This window comes from Lissotriton vulgaris, chromosome 4_1 (assembly GCF_964263255.1).
Source record: "Lissotriton vulgaris chromosome 4_1, aLisVul1.2, whole genome shotgun sequence".
Lineage (NCBI taxonomy): Eukaryota > Metazoa > Chordata > Amphibia > Caudata > Salamandridae > Lissotriton > Lissotriton vulgaris.
The window spans coordinates 1,795,329,626-1,795,350,582 of record NC_141691.1 but is presented as its reverse complement, the minus strand read 5'-3'; the positions used below and the strand labels follow the sequence as shown (position 1 = coordinate 1,795,350,582).

Genomic DNA, 20,957 nt, shown 5'->3' with positions numbered 1-20,957 from the left:
AATAAAAGATGCATTTTATCATTCTGAGTCCAGGCATACTAAACTTGAATTTCTACCTAGTTCCCTGAGTCAGTTAGGATTATAAAATGTAATAATCTAATTGCCCCTTTTTGTCCTATGGAGAACAGGTAACCTTGCAATAGTGAAAAACAAAAATGGCTGTAATTCACTTTTAGAAAATGCCACACACACACCAGGGCATGTCCTACCTTATACTTACAATGCACCCTGCCCTTGGGCTACCATAGAGGTGTCTGATATGAAGAAAATGGAAGGTTTAAGGACTGGCAAGTGGGTGCACTTGCTCAGTCAGCATGGCAGTACCAGCCTGCACGCAGGTTTTGCAATGGCAGACCTGAGACACACATTTACAGGCTGCTTCTGTGGGTGGCACAACCACTGCTGCAAGCCCACTAGCAGCATTTGGTTTACAAGCCCTGGGCACACTCAGTGCACTGTACTAGGGTCTGACCAGTAAACCTAAGCAGCCAATCATGGAATCACTGATCCATACGTCAATTTACAATAGGGAGCACTTGCACTGTGGCACTGGACAGTAGTGGCACAGTGTCCAAGGCATCTAACACCAGCAAAAACACATGAGGCAACAGCAAAAATGGAAGGGAGACCCACACCAAGGTGTCATGTCTAACATTCTCATATTGGCTAAAGTTCCACATCTGCCCTCAAATATTGTGCCGAACTATTTGCAGCTAAAACATAAAGTGGTTCACCGAGTAAACAAGCAGTTGGGGCACAGCATACAAGTGTTTACATCCATTAACATGGTAGGAGAGTCCTATGGGTGGGCTTTCAAACCAGGTTTTTAGATGGTGATTGTGTTGTGAATAATTTTGATAACCCTAATACAGCTGACTTCTTGCTATATAATTTGGTGCCCTTTATCATGACATCTACTGGTGTCCTTCCATTTCCTTTAGGTTACTTCTACAGACCTCTCATGTTAAGCCTTTCAGAGAACAGCATGGCTCAAGTTACTTCATTGTTCCATCTGTTTCCAACACAGGCCTTTGCTTTGGTGCACTGTATCTTCTTTTAATAGCTATGTGCCCTTGAGTACCTTGCATGACAATGATTTGCTGCCCATTACTCATGATGAGAGCCTGTCGTCTAGTTTGGGAGGTAATCCCCTGCATACTGAGTCTTCTGGCACCTTAACGGTTTTAAGCTGGTTGAGACCTGAAAAGATCCTTAATTGTCTTATTTTGAAGGATTGTCTGTCCTTTGATCGAGCAACTAGTATAGTTTAGCTATACTATGTTAAAGTGCGTTTTAGCAAATTTGGACAGCCTAAAATGTTTAACAATCCTGATTGCATAGATTTTGGTGATGTTGCCAGGACTAACTTGACATTTATGTTTTGAAAGGTAAAATAGAGAGCTCTAATCGAAATTGATAAACTCTCTGTTAGAACCTATGTACTTTTACAAACCACTTGGGCATTGAAGCCTTACTTAGCCTTTGATATGCCAATTTACCATACATTTCTTTTGATATGATTTACACTCAATTTAGTTCATCACCAGTTTGCAATCCCATGGGGGGGAATTCGTTTAATTCCACATTTGTCACATGTCCATGCTACTATGTTTCCACCATGGACACACTGCACTTTATTATGTTTTGTCCTTTTTGTAAAAATCTTTGCAAGTATTTTATTTACTCTTTGTTGGCTGAGAAGCACTTTAAACAAATGTAACCTTCCTTCTTTTATTTACAGTGTCTTTCTGATGTGCATACTTGTATTTATCTGTATTGGTTTTTGATAAGGAACTGCTCAACTAAGAACATTTTTATTTAGTGATTGATGCATTTTATTTATTATTGCTGTCTTTTATGGTTTTATCTATTCAAATCTGAACAAAGATTATATGATGATGACTAAAGCACTTACATAACGTATAGTTGTAAAGTTTGTATTCCATGATTCACAAAAATGTGCATGATTCGTGTATCAGTATTTCTTTTATTTTGCAGTTATAAATTCTCCTTCGAAATGGGATTCATCCGGTTGCTGCCTCCTACAATGTTTTTTTTTAGTTTGTCTTGTGTTTATTTGGAGAATTGGGCTTTAAACTTCTAGACTGCACACTTTGGTTTTTCTCATTTTAATGTAAGCAAGGTGTGTTTGTAACCTGTACTTTAGATCTTTCATGTGTTCATAGCAAGTTTGGCAACATAAATTGTTTGGAATGTGAGGCCCGGCCAAGCATTCATGCACACTTACATAGTGCCCACTGTTCTTCCCCCTGCTCAGAGCACAGCAGATCTACCGCCCAGCCACGAAGCCACAGCAGGAACAAATAAAATGCTAATAACTGAGTTATTGTCATTTTATTTTTCCTTTTTTTCATTGCGAAAAGCAGTGGGACGATCGCTCCTACACTTTGGTGGACGAGTTGCCACTGGAAGCCACTGAAGTAACAAAGATGCCATGGGCCCTGGTACTAGCAAGGAAGCTAGACCACTAGTTAGTTATTAAAATGCAGCCGTAAATTTGAGTTAAGTGGGGTCTTAAAAAAGCTGGTCTAGTGCAGCTGCACCTACCACACTCTTCATAGCCGCATCCTTGATGAAATCTCAACTACAGGTGAAAATAATAGACCTTAACAATACAATCCCCTATGGGCAACACACCTTTGGATCACAATCGGTCCTTTCCTCCAAGGTCCACCTATGTGTAAAACTATATATTGTTTAAGAGGTACTGTGCTATTTATTTTATTTGCATTCAAGTTTACTAAACCATTTATTGTCTATAGAAGGCTAGCTGCCTACTACATCATGGCCGCCATGACCCTAACTAGTGTAAGACCCATAAGCCCCCTTTATGCATACACATAGCAGACTACACGGACCCAGCGGATCAGCAATGTGTGTCTGTCCATATTCCCCGAAAAATGGCGCTCCGCTGTCTTTCCAATCACCACCAATGCAAACCATGAGCCAATATACATTAGCAATATATAGCGGCAGAATTACACTTTACAACTGAAAGATGGCCGGCGCCTTCGCGGCGATAATCACATGACCTAGTCCCCTGACGATGACGCGCTGCACACGCCAGTTGCTGCGTTCGTTTGTTTGTTTGTTTAAATGAACCCGACCGCCGAGCTCCTTCATCTACTCGAGCTCGGCGGTGACGGGTAGGTCATACGGAAAGGATACGGGCCTGCAGAGGTGAGTGAGATCAGCGAGCGGGAGGAGGGTAGCTTGTGTATTATCAACTACCTTGGAGGCTAATATTTAACAGAGCGGTGCAGACTTAACAGTGCTTGTTAACACAGCGGCGCCACCGCTCTATTTACTTTCCTTTAGCCTCTACTAATGGGCTCGCCCCTGATATCCAATCCCGCCGACCCTCATGTGGCTTTTAGTCCCTGACCCTCGGGTGAGTAGGGAACACATAGCATTTGCTTTCATTATTTGACAGATAGTAGCGTGTGCTTGTGACCTGGTGACCGATCCTTTATCTGGTTGTTACCAAAGACATGTTATGTTATATAGTACTTACTTCCATCAAAGGTGCATATAATTCTTGTACTATATATGTAATTTATATGAATGGGCATTACACCCCTCCTAAACTGCTGCCTTTTTAATCACTGGTTTTAACTTCACCTTCATGCACTATTATCCCCTCTATTCACAAAGTTGTTGAGTGTGCCCTACACATGCACATTGCTCACTCAATGTTTTCAGGCATGCAATTATTGTGCGCAATAATTCACAATATCGCCAGCATGACACATATTCTCCACTTTTCGGCATTGACGTAACATTCATTTTGATTATTGCAAAATGTTTTAATCATTGTTGTTCCTTTTCTCTATGTTTAGGCATAGGAGACCCCACAGAGGTAACACACACCATATACATGACACAAGCATGTTCCCCTTTCCTCACTTTTTGTAAAGGTCCTGATGAATCGCGGGTGACTCGACCCCTTGCGAGAAACATGTTGACCACTTTGATTTCTAGTCTTTTCTAGTGTCACTCAACCTAATCTGTTGACACCTAGTAGGCTAGCCCCACGTTTTAATTGCAGCCAGGGGACCCCCAGAATAAAGTGAATTCCGGTACCCCTAGCTACATTTTAGCAATCATCCAATCATCACATACCATCCTGCCCACACACCCCCACTTCACCATAAGGCTGTTGGATAAAAGATCTCCGCCAAAGAGCCCCTCTTGAGGTGAGCCCGTCGGGGATTGCACCGCCTCCCCAACGAGGAACAAACGCCAATGATGAAGCATGACATCCTTCGGGGTGTGTGAGGCAAATACATCCAACACAATGGATGCCCCAAGGTGCTATTCAAACACCTTTGGTCATGCCAGCTAAACCTTCCCTCCTTTCTAAATAGGAACAGTACAGCAACCTCCCCTTTGCAACATTTAGGGTCAGACACGACCATTCCACTTAGAGTACGAACGCACACAGGTCCAGGCTGAGGCACACCACCTAATCCACCATTATGCCCCCAGCCCCTTCCTCCCCACTACCTCTCTATGAGCTTTTAGGTGCAGGCGCCACCAATGCGTTAGGAATACTAACACACAGGCAGGTCAAGGCTGAGGCACACTACCTAGTCTATCATGATTTTACCATCCTTCCCATTGTGCAGTCTTTTTTTCATAGGCCTTTAGGCACGGTTTGATTTTACCATCTTAGTAACAACACAACATCACACAACTCAACGTTAATTGCAGTATGTCAGAACAACTCTTTGCTTGGCTTTTGCAGATTTATTATCTTTTATGCTCGATTATTGCATAGCAGGAAAAACTGAATGTGGGTTTTGTTTTATAAGCCTGTTTTTCTACCATTTTACAAATGGTAATGTCTAATGGCACATAGATGCCAAAAAAAACAAAAACAAATCTGTAGCCGGATGAATTCATAGGAAAAAGAAACGCCAGTTGGAGACTAACAAACACACGCACCACATCCGTCTGTCATTAGCTTTGCACAGTGTCTCCTTTTCTCTTTGTAATAAACATTAATGGCAAAAAAAACAACCTTCGTTAATTATCACTCTAATGAATGCATTAGAGTGATGCATTCTTCTGGCTCTGCACTCCAATGAACAGATTTACATTTGCCTAAGAAATTGCTTAAAGCTAGCCGGCGAACTATGACTGTCTTTAGTTTTAAGCGCATTATTGGGCATTACTTTAAGTGGATAAACATGTATCCATTATTGTTTGTGACTTGTGCCTCCTGAACAATTTCACAAGAGCAAGGATGCCGAACGGAGGCTTACTCCTGCACCATCATTACTTTATCAATAATCATGATGATTATATTTGGCAATAAATAGGAAATTAGGTTATACTTTAAATGATTAATAATGCTTTGGTAGAAATGCCACCAAGGTAATTGAATAAAAGATCCCGGCGGTAGGTGCTGTCTCCGGTTACACGCCTCCAGTAAACAAGGGGCTCTCGCGCCATACACGAGACAGGTCAGGGGGGTCACGCTTCCGGCCTCTATCAATTTGCGGTCACGTCATTTTATCCCTCTTCTAATCAATTTGTTTTCATCCATACATCCGGTTAGAGTGTTCCTGCAGCTGCGAGTCTGGCCTCTCCATATCACCGCATCCTCTCTGCAAGGCACAATCAGGAGCAATCCTCTTTGAGTGCGGTAGCCCGGACTTGTGTGTGGCACCTAAAGGTTGTTCTGAAGTTAATCTAGCTGCGATTACGTTTAATTCCCCTATCCTATTTTGTGGGCTTTAACAGATGAATATATACACTGCCTTGTGTATCTTTTTTTTCTGAAAGAAGCATCTCTGTACTTGTTAACCTCTAAGCATGTGTGTACTTATCCCTTTGAGCTCCTTTGCGGTTTTCAGCGCGGGGACACTCTGTTTTTGAGTAACCAGGCGCTTTATAAATGGCTTCTATTCTATTCTATTCTATTCTATTCTACAGGTCTCTTTTGCAGTTTATTCTCCACGTGAGACATCTAGGAACATCAACAACAGGAATAATAGTTTATTATTATCATTAAAAATACTAATGTTGATATGATCCTACTTATAATATTGTCTTCTTTTATGTAGCACTCCCTGTTTTGCAATTTCATGTCATAGAACTATTGGTGCCCATTTAATATGTATATTTCAAAATAAAGACCCAGTCCAATAGCGTGCTATTATAATAGTGACTACGAGGGGGGATATATAATGGAAACCTTCTCCCTACTACACTCTCATAAACTTTATAAGGAGGTACTGCACTTTTGCTACGCTCGAATTAAAACACCTGATCTCCCGGGCAACACCTCAGAACATCCACTCACAATGAGCCAACAAAGGTTGGTCACATACGTCCACTACAAAAATTAGACGTTCCTCATAATCGTGAGAAAATATGTGCGAGAAGCAAATGACCCCTCACGGAAACACCACCAACGGGGTAACTGGTATGAAATTTCCAGACAGGCCCCTGTCTCATCATCGGTGATCACTTGCTTCTCAAAGAAAAGTGAGAGGAAAGAAAAGAAGTGTCCAAAACAAACAACATATAAAGTGACAAATGGTGAAGTGCAGAAAATTCTGCTGGTGACAAACAAACACAAATAACAGAGTGCTTAAAAACACACACTGCACACCAGTCCCTTAACCAATTTTATTCATAGGGCGGTGATAGTGTGCTCTTAAATGCTAAAAAGGCTGGTAGCTAAACATGCATACCATTACCTACTGCCAGTGCCGACATGTTTCACTGCTATGTTACGTTTAGCAGTTTAATCAGGGCTGAACTCAATTGCTGCCACGTCACTCTCATGGACACTAGTTCTAAAAAATGCAAGAGTCAGCCAAGTTATTCATACCGGCTGCTCAGGTATCAACAAGGTCCCTGGGTCCTGTTAACCTGGGAGTATCCCTCGATCCTTGGACAACTTCGCAATCGTCAACAAACTCGGAAGACTCCTTTCCTCAGCCGTCCATTTAATATGCCCAAATCTTTTTGTTTTTATCACCTGGTTTTGGACTTTTTACTGTGGGTGAGTCTCACTACATGTGCCTCACCCACAGTAATCACATGGCAAATAGACTGAATGTGTTTACTGCCAGTGTCCGTCTTTGAAGATAATGCTGCTGCAACACAGCTAGGGAAAGGGGCACTTGGCTTGTTACACATGAACCCATGTGCACATGTGTGTGGGCTAAGCATGTAAAATTACTGTTGAGTGCAGCCTGGTAATTGCGCACAGGAAGCCTGGTACAGAGGTGACTCTGCAGGCTTAGATATTGACCGGGGTCGGCCTTATAATATTAGTGGAAACAATTATTACCCTGGCTCAACTCAGGATCAGAGACAGGGTGTTTTGGCACTATGCTGGGAAAAGTTAACTACATTTCTCCCCAGCAGAGAGAACAAAGGCCACCCCACTTAAAAGGAGTCATTAACACTGATTCCCTCAACTCCTGAGGGGAAAGGGGTGACGAAGAAAATATGCATCTGTACCCGTCACACTGTACCAGGGTTGGAGTCAGGTCAGACCCTTGGAACAAGGGAGTAAGGCCAGACAGATGGAGCTAGCACAGGAGGAGGGCTCTTTTTTTAAAGTTTTGATGACCTGCCTTGGATGATGCCATCTTGAACTGTCCTAGCATGCTGAGCAGGAAGGTTTGGACATGGGTGAAGAAGTGATGTGGCACCCTTGGATTGTCTTTATGTGTCTAGCTTCTAGAATGTTTCACCTCCATTTGAAAACTCAGGTACAAGGGCGAGAGAGGGCTGCTTGTGCTTTTTGCTGCTGGATCCAAGGACTGTGTCAGTCATGGACAACTGGGAGCAAAAGCCAACTGATGCCCAAAAGGACCAAGGACTTTGCCAAAGTTGACCCCAGGACCAGTGGGTCTCTCCCCCTACCATTTCTTGAGGACCAGTTAGGGGACAGATCTGCACCCAGAGAAAAAAGACCAGGAGGAAAGCCGGTGAAAGGAGCCAGTGGAATCAGCTTGTTGCAAGGTACACCACTTTTTATAGAGTTTGTCATTAGTAGTAAAACAAGCCCAGCATATTCCAAATCAGCCCAACAGGCCCGAGTTATGACCTTTTCAAGGTGGTGACCTTTGACCCCTGTGTGAGCCAAGGAGCGCATCGGCCTCCAACCATCTCAAAATTACTCCTGGGGTGGGCCAGGGCCCGGGGTCAGCGTGAGAAAAAATACATTATTTGGGAGAGAGGGGATGTTCATGAGGCCCACTCCTCATTTATATTTATATTATATTTATATTTATTCATTTGTAGAGCGCCTGGTTACACAGACGGTGTGTCCCCGCGCTAAGGCATGGATAGAGAAGAGGTTTTACGGAGGTGGGTACTCATGTTTTCCTATATGCTGGAGAATAGCCAGGTCTTTAACTGTTTGCGGAACACTTTTTCGTTGTGTTCCGTTCTTAAGGTTTTTGGCAGGGAATTCCAGGTTTTTGCTGCCAGGAACCTAAAGGAGCGTGCTCCGGGGCGGGCTTTGAAGATTCTGGTTATTTTTACCAGAGCCTGGTCAGTAGATCTTAGGGTACGTCAAGGGGCATATTTTGTCAGCAGAGGTTGCAGGTATTTAGGGCTTCTTTGCGCTAATATGCGGTGGCAGTAGCACATTGCCTTGAATTTGGCTCTTTTCTCTACCGGCAGCCGGTGTAGTGCTTCCAAGGCCTTCCTGGTGTTCGTTTTCCTTGGGAGGCTGAGCACTAAACGTGCAGCCGCATTCTGCACGCGTTGTAGCTTGGCTAAGCCTGTTTTAGAAGCCCCAAGGTATAGAGCATTTCCGTATTCCAGTTGTGAAGTGACAACAGCATGGACTATGGTTTTTCTAGTTTGAGCTGGCAGTAGGTCGATGATTTTCTTGAGGGTTTTTATGATGCCATAGCATTTCCCGGTTACCTTCTGTATTTGGTTATCAAAGGATAATTTATGGTCCAGCCATATACCTAAGTTCTTTACCCCCTGTTTGGGTTTTGGGACTTGTCCTAGTGTTTCCGGCCACCACGCAGAGGACCAGATGGTAGGTGTCCTTCCTACAACTATTACCTCCATTTTATCCCCGTTTAATCGGAGGCAGTGGTTTGACATCCAGTCAGCTACTTCCTTAAGACAGTTACCGAAGCTGGCAGCTGCCTGACTTTTGGTTTGAGATAGTTTGAGAATGAGTTTCAACTTATGAATAAATGAGCACAAATGTCCCAAGGGGCCGACACAAACAGACACTGGGGAATGGTTCTGCCCCCCCACCTAAGAAATAGAAAAGGGGCCTGGGTTCCCATCTCTGGGCCCCCACTGCTAATGATCCCGCTCCTACTCCATGTGTACGGGGAGAGCAAAGTGGCAACTCCATAACAAACTCCTTGCAGAGTCGGCAGGGTAGAAGCCTGCTGCCGGCTCCCTCACCAGCATCAAGGAGTGCTGGCCAGATGTGGAGCCAGCTCAGGCAGCCAGGAGTGGGCTCCACAAACTGCCTTCTCCAAGGAGGAAAGACCCGGTGCCCAAAGGTTACCAGATAGCCCAGAAAAAAACATAGGCAAACGCAAGGAAAGCTATTTGTCTCTCTCTCTTACAGCAGGATAGCCACTAATAAAAATATTCACTGCTCCTTAGTGAAGCACCCCATAATTCCCTGTGGGGCATCTTTATTTGCATATTTGTTTTGCCGGGTGGTGAACTCAGGATGGCAGGTGCAAAAACGTACAATTGATGGGCAGAATGCAAAGCAATGTTGTACACTCATGATGGCCGGGGCACCACAAAAACAATAAAGACTTATTTCAAGAGCTGTAGGAGTTATAGTGACCCCCACCCGAAAGCTTTTCTAAAAACTGACCTTGTGTTTGTTGTGTCAAAGAAATGACCTCTCAGGATTTTCACCTTATGTTTAAAGTACCCCAAGGATTGAAGCTTTTGCTCTTCCGCTGAGAGTGAAGTGTTGTTTAAGGCTTGTTATCTAGCTGTATTTTAGGTGGTTTGAATATGGATGTCAGAAACTCCTCATAATCCCTTACGGATGGCATTGCCGTTGTCGGGATTATGATGTTGGTTTCAGACAGCTTTTCCATGTCAGCCTTTCTGAAAGTCTGTCAAAAAGTGACTTTGCAGGCCCCTAGCTGGGTGCCTTCCCCCCCTGGTCCTCGGAATGTGGCCCTGAGGGTACATCTACGGTGCCCCCCTTAACATCCTGCCTGCCACTCGGTGCAGCGATGTTAAACTTAAATTTTTCAATGGAAGCTTATGCTGCAGGGGGGTTTGGCTTGCTGTACAAGCGCCCATTGAAGTAAATGCAAGCTTGTGACCGCCAATCGCTGAAATGAGGTCGGACGGTTTCCTAACCCCAGCGGCGTCGATCGGAGACAACTCTGACCAACATCGTATTCAGGTCCTAAATGTGCTCAGGTCAAATGTATGCTTTCTAGCACAGTTTTTAAGAATTGGATTTACACAGCGCATTCCACTCTGAACTAGAAACTGAGACAACCTTTTGACATTTTTCATCAAAGTCTTTAAGCACAGGATAGCTAGTAATATCTATACATCCATTAACCGAGAAAAAGGGAGGGGTTCCAAAACTCATTTTCCCCACAACAGCAATACCGTAAAAATTGCAGAATGAAAAAAGCAGGAAAATTACATATGTATATTACCTTTTTGGGTATAGTATTACAGTTGTGTACTATTTAAAATGTTTAAAAAGTATCATAGATTAAGAAACATTCCACTCTACTTTTGTAAAACATCCAACCCACAAAAATAATACAACAAAAAAACATATTAAAATAAGTATGTATTTAGAAACACTTATCAAACTAAACAACAAGCTACGAAGTATTACTGAAAGTTATCTAGAAAACAAATACTGAACAATATTTAAAAATATTTAATAAATATTAAATAGCAATAATTATATAAAATCTACATCATGGTACATACATTATTGTAATCTAATATTAGCACCTAAATAATTCACAAAAATATTAACCCAATCAACCATTTAAAATAGTTTAAATAAATAAAATATCAATAAACAGCTATACATTATATATTAAAAAGCTGCTTACCCACATCCTTATAAGCTCAACAATCCATCAATAAATGTAGAAAATAAAAATTAAATCAAAAACACTTCTTTAAGAATGTTACAAATACAAAAACAATGTTGCATATTTAACATTAAAATGGTAAATTATAACACAAAGTAACAAAACATAACATAAACTCAAAAATATAACATACAACTTCTTTGAAAAACATATTGAACATTTTAATTTTTCTTACTCTTCCCTGTGATATTCTTCTATGCAGCGATATTCTTTTATATTACCCATGATATTTCTTTACAACAATATCTAGTAAATAATAATGAGTTTGTGCACCAATGGGAACTGCCGGGACTCTTGCCGTTTCAGGTCTATGACAGGATAATTGGTGTGGGCACCATGTGCTTGAGTGAAGACCTCTGTAACCTATTTTTAGCTGACAATAACACCTCAAACACTATGGGGGGTAGTTGCCATTTAAAGGACAACAGTTTTCTGCAGTTTTGGAGAAAAAGAGACCTTAACACGAGGCTACTGCTGGAGGGTGGGGGGGTAATCAAATGGCTTAGTTCACAAATGTCCTCAAATTTAAATGTTTGTGGTCAATACATGTCTGCTGGGCTAGCCTGTCTTGCAAATACCTGGTGGTAGGAATCAGTAATATATTTATAGCAGCCTACAGGGCAACATTGTGTGCAACCCATGAGAATATTGTAGGGAAGTGGGTTTTTAGTAGGTGGGGGTATTCTCCTTTAGCTAGTAATAGTACAACAATCAAAAGTAGGTCCAGTCAAGTCTCAATTAATAAATCCTTGCTCAACCCTTGTAGCTTGACAAACAAGCAGTCAGGCTTAACTTAGGAGACAGGTAGTTGTAAAGCATTTAATATTTCCAAAACAATAAATAAGTAAAATAAACAACACAATAAAAGCACAACCCTAATTTATGACAATAGAGAATATTTTTTACTTTAAATGGTACCAAAATGACAAACATCCAATGTAGAGAACCAGAGATAATTTTTAAAGAATAAGCCAAAAATTGTTAATTCTAGCCCCAAAAAGCTTAAAGTGCCAATCTCAACTGTCTAGTAGCACTGAACTGGGACAAAGTCAACATTTTAGGCTGACCATGATGGAGCCCAGGTCGGATAGGCTGAGTGCTAGGTCCCAGTCAAAAGTTTGGGAATTTTTATTTTGGAACTCTTCTCTCATCACCTGGCTCGTCAGCGGGTCCTCGGTCTTCTTGGATCTCAAGTTTGATTTGCCGATGACGGCCGGCTCCAGTGTGATGCCTTGATGAGTCTCTGGAAATCTTTGTCCTCAATGGTGAGGAGTGCCAGTGCTTTCAGCAAGACAAACCAGTGTTGTCATGCCGATTTATCAGTCCACAATGGTGACTTAACGCTCAAAGTTGAGAAGGTCTCCTCCTGGAGGTTTTCTGCAAATCTTTGCAGAAAGTTTCCAAAGTGTTAAACATTACATTTTCTTGGTTCCTTTTGGGAAAATAATTGTTCACTTGTCTAGTTGTTCGTTGGATTGCCTCCTGGGGGTTAGGACTCAATTTACCATAATGCACCTGCGCAGTCCAGGAAAAATCCAGTTGAAACTGGTCAGCTGGGGTAAGCCTCTATTTAGGCTTGCTGATGACTTTTTTCAGCTCTCTTGTACCTGTTGCTTATCAGGGAGTGCACTCTTTTTTCTTCGAGTCATCACAGTCCTTTCTTTGTGGAGCATTGAGAGAGCAGCAAGTGCATTCCTGTTGAGTGCAAACCTTCTAAGGTGCAGTTCAAGGGTCCAGCAGAGTAGTCTTTCTTCTTCTTTTGTTCCAGGCAGTGTTCTCAGGAGCTCCTACATCTTCCATATTTATGCTTCATTTTGGGTTGGCAAGAGGGAGTCACCCAAAATAATTGATCTGCTATAACCACTTTCTGCAAACTGTGGCATATTTTTATTTTTGACCCAGATTACACTGTTTTCACAAAAGTCAAAATTAAATGGATAAACTCTCTTCTTGGTATGTGTGCCTGTATAACCCCACCCAAAGGTGTGGCTAACAACTCACTACAGTCCCCTTCCAGCCCTCTCCTAATCTAATTGGGGGTAGGGGGAGCTCCCATCTGGCTGGCGATCAAGGAAGTGGGGGCTGGCCTAGGTCTTGTGACACCTGTTCTCCTGTCTTTAAATTACAGCTTATCCTCCCAAACCCCTTCTTTTACCTGGATTCTCTAGGAAGCAAATCTCCTCCCATCAAATGACTGTATTTGTTCAGTCCCAGGTCTCTTCACATCTGCTCATGGAGCAGCTTGCCTCTGACTATCAAAGGCTGGCCAGAGGCTGCTACAGGGTTACTTTAGGTAACTTCAGGATAGTAGGTTCTAAAACTACTTTCCTGTAATAGTTTTATAATAAATCCCACCATGGCAAGTCGTTACATTTATTATAACCCTTATTTTAATACAATGAATGATATTGTTAGCATGCTCCAAAGCAAAGGTAAACTTTATTAAAACCTTCCCTGTGTTAGCATATGGGGCTAGCAGCACTACAATAGAAAAAACGACTTCAGCTGTTTTCCCTGCCATAGCATATACAACATCTTTTATATTGTCCTTGCTATTTGTAACACCACACCCTTGAAGCTCTTAGGGCAGACCTTAGGGGTGACTAAAGGTAATTTTGGAGTTTGGAAGTACTTTTGATTCCGAAATTGAATTTGAACACAGTTTTATTTTAAAACTAGCCTGCAAGACAGGACTGCCTTTAAAATGATACCAGCCACCACAGCAGTGAACACTTAAAAAATATATATATTTTAAATGATTTACAGAAGATAACAATAGAGCCCATACTGTGTAATTTACACATATGATAATGTAGCATGATACATGTTTGGCATTTTAAAGCAAGGTGCGTGTGCATTAGATTATTATAATACACCAAGTACTACCAAGTGGACTCCTACTGTGCAGGGAAAAAGAGGAGGAGGAAGAGGGAGGCTATGAGAGTGAAAATGATAAAGAGAATAACAATCCAACAACATGGAAGTTCTACAGTCTGAGTTATACAAATTAATGCATGCTAAAGCGGTTCGTATTCATATCACAAATGTATTGATGAACAGTGCCACAATGCTACAATGCTATACGGGTGTGCGTCCCTGCTAATTGAGGGCAGGCATGCAGACCCATTGGGCAGGGCACGCCTGTAGGGCACGCCACGGCAAGAGGTGTGCATTGTCAGTTGGCCATGTGTTGAGAGGGGTCTGTCCCCGGGGGGGGGAATATATGTTGAGTAATGTTGGGAATAAATAACAGTAAATGTAAGGATGGTCACCATGGTGTTGTTCGTTGTTTAATGTGTTCAGGTTGGGCGTACATCAGTTTTGGCTTCAACTGCGTGCAAATATGCCTTCATTCCTCACACCCGTGCGAGGGTCGCCTCTCATGCATAGTGCTCAAAGAGTGTGTGTCTCCATTTTAGTCCATGTCCGCAATATATGTAGCCAGCCCCAAATCTCCGGAGGAGCAAGTGATTTCCAAGCCATAGATATGTTTCGTTTAAACAGAACAAAGGCCAGGGCAATAAACCAATACAAGTGTTTGTCACCCTTCTACCGGGGCGAATATGCAGGATTCAGGGGTGGGTGTGAGAGGGTGCTTTGGCAGTTCCATTACTGTGGATGTAACTTCCTTCCACACCTGTGCTAATTGCAAGCAAACCCATACCATAGGCATGAAGTCCGCATTCTGGAATTTGCTATGGGGACTTGCCAGGGAGAGTACCGGGATCATACACTGAATGCGGTTCGGGGAGAGATAGGTGTGGTGAATGTAGTTAAACTGGTATGTAGGGTATATTCTTGGTCAGCTTTAGGACCCTAGCCCAGGCTGTGTCCATCAGTGGTTGTTGTAGCACTGTATTCCATTTGGTACAAGCTCTTGTGGCATGATCAGGTGGGGTAGTATTGAGGGCAGTGTATGAAAACGAGAAAGCATGTGTGTTGTCAGACATCAACAATGTATTTATCTATGTATCAATATATGTATCTATATGTATGTACGTCTCATCATCCTGACTTCTTTTTCCAAGATAGCAACCTTAAGCTTAAGATGTCATTAATTCCAAAATTGTCCTCTTATCCTAAATCTGGACAGCCCACTGTGAACACTCCAGTATATTATTGACCAATCTCTATAAATCTGCTGCTCATTACCTAAGCTTTTCTGAGCAGCCCGCAGGCCCACATTTCTATACATCAGAACCGATTTTTTACTAGGCTGGACAAAATCGCACAGGTGTCTTTCCTTGTACTTATCTCTCATCCCAGGTTTGACAATCACCCTCTTGGTTTGTCTTTTTCTCACCATTAGATGGTTCCATGCTCACTGTTGATCTTGTGCTGCTACGTAAGGTCGTTAGAGCAAGGAGAAAGTAACTTTCAATGCAGCAATCTGGTTAGATTATGTAATCAAAGATTGAAAAAACACCAATGAAAACATAAATTAATAAAAATACATTTTAAAAAACGAAATGTTGTCTGAACACTGGTTTCCAAAATGATGGCGCCTCAAAATGTGCATAAATGCTTAACAATAGAGTATTGCACCAAAAGTGGTTGTAACAAATGAAGGATCTGCATGTACATCCAATAGAAAATAAAACTTGGCGAAAAGGTGGCACTAAAAACCGGTAGCATAACAGTGGCACAACCAAATGACCTCCAAATGCCACAGTAGTCTTGCAAACTGTAGTAAGAAAGTTGCCAGTTAAGCCAGCTCTGCGGAGTTACATTTCCCGCTTATGGAATCTGCACTCCAGTGGTCCACACTGGCGGTGTGAGGACTATTCAATAATTAACATACTTATTAGCAGAACTTGTGCTAAATAGATAACCCTTCATTAGAAGCAACTCACACAACCACACAAAATGTGTATATCACAGACTTTCCAAATTGAAGGGTTTCCTACAAGCACTTTCAAAATGAATGATTATTTTAAAGTTACAGACAAAATTACCAGGAGTGGGACACGAATTTAGCGAAGTTTGCCAAGGCAGATTTCAGGGATAGGGTGGGCTGTCACACGTGCGTTGCTGCAGGATAGAAGCTTAATAAACTTCTGAAATGTGGCGCATCATTAAGTACAACCTGATCCAGGATTGAAAAAATCCTGCTTTGCAGTACATAGGGTTCGTAACTAGTTGTGGCAGGCAGAATATACGTTCTGGTACAAAGGTGTCTAGCATCCGAGGTACGGTACATTGTGAGGGAACAGCCTGTTATGTAACAAAAAAATTGCAGTACGACAATTCAGTGGTATTGGCTAGCGAGAAAAAGAGTGTGACTCTCCAGATCAACATAAAATAAATATAGTTAGGGGGGCAGCGCAACATAAAAGTTAAATGAGCTCATGAAGACCAAGATTTTAGGTGAAATATAATTCATGGGTCCACTAAAAATTAGAAGAGCAGCCTACCTTTACTTCAGATACAACCTACCAACCTCTCACTCAGAAGAAATCTATCAACTTGTAGTAAAACCAATCTGTCTGTGTGCCAAGCATGTAAACTTCATCCCGGAGAAATTAACTGAACAAGGCATTAGCACATTTTCACCAATCTATTCAAGCATCTGACTTCAAGAGAAGGTAAATATAGAGGTCTGTTCTCGGTGCTCCTTCATTACTGTGATCTGAACTACCACATTTACAGCCAGATTCATCAAACCGAAATCGGCTCGCAAAGGGCCAGATTCTGAGAATCTGGCCCTTTGCGACAGCTATTTTTCCATTTGGGATTCATCATCCCAAATGAAAAAATCGCAATTCTAGAAATCGCTAAATTGCGAATAATTGCATTTAAGGAATCTCAATTTGAGATTCCTTAAATGCAATTCATGAACCATTTTAAAATTGCGAATTCGCAATCTGGGGCCGCTATTTACCGCGAAGTCTAACTACGTGGTGAATAGCAAAAACTGTTGTCCTTTGGACATGTGTGTGCGCAACACCAGTGTACATTACCATTTCAGGGGTGCTACAGGGTGTCCTTTGGACACCTGGCACCCTTGAAATTGCTTCCTTATTTGCGATTCGCTAATTGCTAATCGCAAATAAGGAATGACTCCCCATTCATTCCTATGGGCCGGTAGGCCCTTAGGAATGAATGGGAAAGCCATTCCTTATTTGCGATTAGCAATTAGAGATTCGCAAATAAGGAAGCAGTAGAAATCGCATAAAATATTGCGATTTCTACATGCATCCCGTTTTGCGAGTCTTTAATAGCGAATCCTTAAAATTCGCTATTAAGGACTCGCAAAACATGACCATGATGAATCTGGGGGTTAATCTCCAAAACTGCATTTTCAGTATATACGGATGAAAGTTCGCTGATCTGCTCTGAGAAAATTACTTTTTCCATTATTAAATCTTGGTGACTCAATCCTTTATTGAACACATCGTAGAAATACTAAATCCTTTGGAATTTCTTCAAACGTTTCATATTTCCTCAATTCTAGTTTTAGACAGTATTGTCTGTTGACCCAGGTACCCGGGCATCACAGGGAAATAATGTGTCTGTATGTATGTATGTATCTATGTATTCAGATAAAGTACTTAGCAAGTTGAGAAGCAGCAGAAAACTCAGACTCATGCTTTTCAGTTCCTTCAAATTGAACTGCAGTGGAATATAAAATAACAGAAGATCTACTTATTCCACCCACACTCTTCGTTTGAAATGCATCCATGTCATTCCGAGCGCTCTTTCTTTGGGATCTGCTAATCTCAGAATTGTTGATCTACTCATGATTATGTGGTAATATTAAAATAAATGTTCACATCTTTTAGTCTAACTTGGTATATTCTACAATTGAATTTGCTCCTTAGAGCTAAATCATATATATGTTTTGGGTACATTTACTGGTGCTTGTGTATGTCACAAACATGCCCTGGAGCTGTTAGGGTCCAACCTTTGACAAAATGTTATGATGGGTGGCTTCTCACATTCTGGGTTGGACGATTCCTCTCACAGAGAGGCACCTTTCAAACATCAGGCATGGACAGGTTGAATTGAATGAACTCCAAGTAAACTGCCATCAGTTTCCTGTCCCTTTTCTCACTAAAGAATTGGATTCCATTTTATTTTAAAATGTTATTTTAGTTCCAAATCAAAACTTTTTACACCCTAATTTCGAATTAAGCTTACTAGATCATATGTGATAAGCCTACTGTTATCCCTTCATTCCTTGTTTAGTACATAGTTGTAGGAGAGAAAACGAAAAAGAATCTCATTACACCTCATTTGTGATTTGTATATTAGCTTTGAGTAATTTATCTTAAGTGTAAAATTCGTCATGAGTCTGAGTTTTCTTCTGTTGTGTTCCTTACACAGCAAGAAAATTCATTTGCATTCGAGTCTTGTAGTTTATACATATACTTAAATGACATGGCTGTTGGTGATAAGGTACATCTGTTAAGGCAACTTACTCATTGTTTAATAGCTTCCCTTCTCTTCCAGTCTTATCTTTTATTGATTTAACAATGTACTATTGCAGTGAACAGCATAAGAGGAGTTTAAATGAATTATTTATTGTTTCTCAAATATTCAAATTTGGGTAAATCTAGCTCTGATGCTGATAAAGGTTTATGAGGCAATCTACCTGTCAAGTTGAGAGGGAAAAGCACAATACATTGAATAAGTTACAATATTTTACCTTTATAAAATCATATCTCATGCACTAATCTTATACAAATGTAATACATGTCTTATGTCATTGTTTTCAGAGCTTCCAAAGAATGGATTAGCTTGATACTCCGGTTCATGAGTCAATTTCCTGGTTTCCATGGAGCTTCTGTACATCACGGAAGACCACCGAACACCTGATGTATGCAACAACGTGGACTGGAATGAAAATGCCTCAGTTGGGGACAATGGGCGACATACAGCAAATAAATCAATGTGCTGTCACGAAAGCCGCTGCGCATCTGCACAAATGGCACCACCATGGAATGCTTACTCTCCAGAGGCATCTCTTGACCAGCCAGACATTACTCATATCCAGTCAGTAAAGAGGAAAGTCTGTTGCTCTGAAGAACTCGAGACTTCCTTCATACATGTGGATGAAAATGTCAATCTAGAATTCAGAAGCCCATCCCTATCTATGCGTGATGGCCAAACCCCAGAGCACTGTCATGACTCACAGAGAGCAATCCAACCAGCTGGGACTCACGACCCCTCCATCTTGTCTGATGATGAAACTGTGTCAGATTCGTCAGGAAAATCAATAGATTATGGATTCATCAGTGCGGTGACGTTTCTAGTGACTGGGATTTTGCTTGTCATCATATCCTACATTGTACCAAGGGATGTAAAGGTGGATCCGAATTCCATTCCAGCAAGAGAAATGGAGCGGCTTGAGAAAGAGAGTGCAAGAGTGGGCGCTCACCTGGATAGATGTGTGATTGCAGGACTATGCCTTTTAACACTGGGTGGAGTAGTGCTCTCAAGCCTATTAATGGTCTCTATGTGGAAAGGCGAACTGTATCGGAGGAACCGGTTTGCATCCTCCAAGGAATCAGCAAAAATATATGGGTCTTTTAACTTTAGAATGAAATCTCCCTCACAGGAAAACACCCTTGAGTTAACATTGGTCGAAGAAGATGTGCTTGCCTTAGAGAACTAATAAACCTATCGGAGTTTTCATGAGTTTGAACTGGACCACCCTAGGATACAAACAGTAAAAATGCTATTTGCTTTATCGGTTCTAATACTATTTGACATTAAGATTGTATAAAAGTTACATTACTGAATATTTTATCATATTGATATTTTTATTTGGTAAGACACACACTGAGAATTAAATACTATTGACATTTCTGTTCCTGTTGGACTTTACTTAGTCTTACACACTTCTGATTAGGGGCGTGTTTGTTAGGTCTCGATCATGCAAATTCCATTAATGTATTTTATACATTGAAAATGAGTATGCATGTAATAAGCTGACAAGCAGTGAATTAATACCCACAAATGTACATAGTTACATGTGCTTCGTGGCAATCTTTGGCATTTCATGTTGTAGGAAATGTTTACTGTCCTGAAATTTGACTCTCAATGTACAGTATTCTCCTTCGGTTTTGAGATATTGACCTCAACCATAACACTTGTAGAACACTACGATCTTTTAGATTTTTTGAGCAACATATTTCATCCATTTGCATAACCTTGTGTATGAGAAATCATGGGGATATGGTATGCTTCCAGGAATGTACAGCTGTAAATAAGTACTTTTATGAACTGTTATAATAAATAACAGTGATTATCGAATAAATCGAAAGTCATTCAATCTCCTAGAGGAAAAAACGTATTTTCCACATTTAGAAAATTCCATCCAATTTTATAATATACTTAAATTTCTAAATTCGAAACCTTTTCTTTATTGATATCTGTGACCGATAGGAAGAAATAGCATTCTTTAAGATATGTGTATGAAATATTATAACAATAAAGTTAATCTTTCAACTAATTAGTACAAATTCAATGTTTACAACATTAATATATTTTCTATGTATTTATTAAACTCTCCTGCCTTTTCACACTCCTACCTTTTCACACGATATTGCTTTAGACAATCTAGATCAACTGAAAGCCCTGTAATAAATGGGAACCTCAGCACCAAACATTATGCAACAAATATTCAAAAGCGCCAAAAAAGATAACGAAGTGCAGCAATAAAAATTACCCACAAAACCTTAACACAGACACATACCATTATGTCAAAATTATATAAAAATTAATAATTAGCCCCTTTTCCAAAACAGACATTTGCACCTGCTTTAGAGCAAAATACCAATCCATCACTATACCAAACAATAAATAAATTAAGACGTTACAGTC

At 41.0% G+C, this 20,957-nt stretch overlaps 1 protein-coding gene across 1 annotated transcript in view; it reads left to right on the top strand.

Annotated features, from left to right (window-relative positions):
• The window catches only part of TMEM74 (transmembrane protein 74), a 184,963-nt gene extending 164,385 nt beyond the window's left edge, over nt 1–20,578 (top strand). The window contains exon 3 of the mRNA XM_086966119.1: nt 18,848–20,578. Within this exon, the coding sequence (XP_086822245.1) occupies nt 18,907–19,746 (840 nt within the window). The 5' untranslated portion in view covers nt 18,848–18,906 and the 3' untranslated portion in view covers nt 19,747–20,578. The remainder of the gene's footprint in view (nt 1–18,847) is intronic.
• Nucleotides 20,579–20,957: the final 379 nt, after the last annotated feature.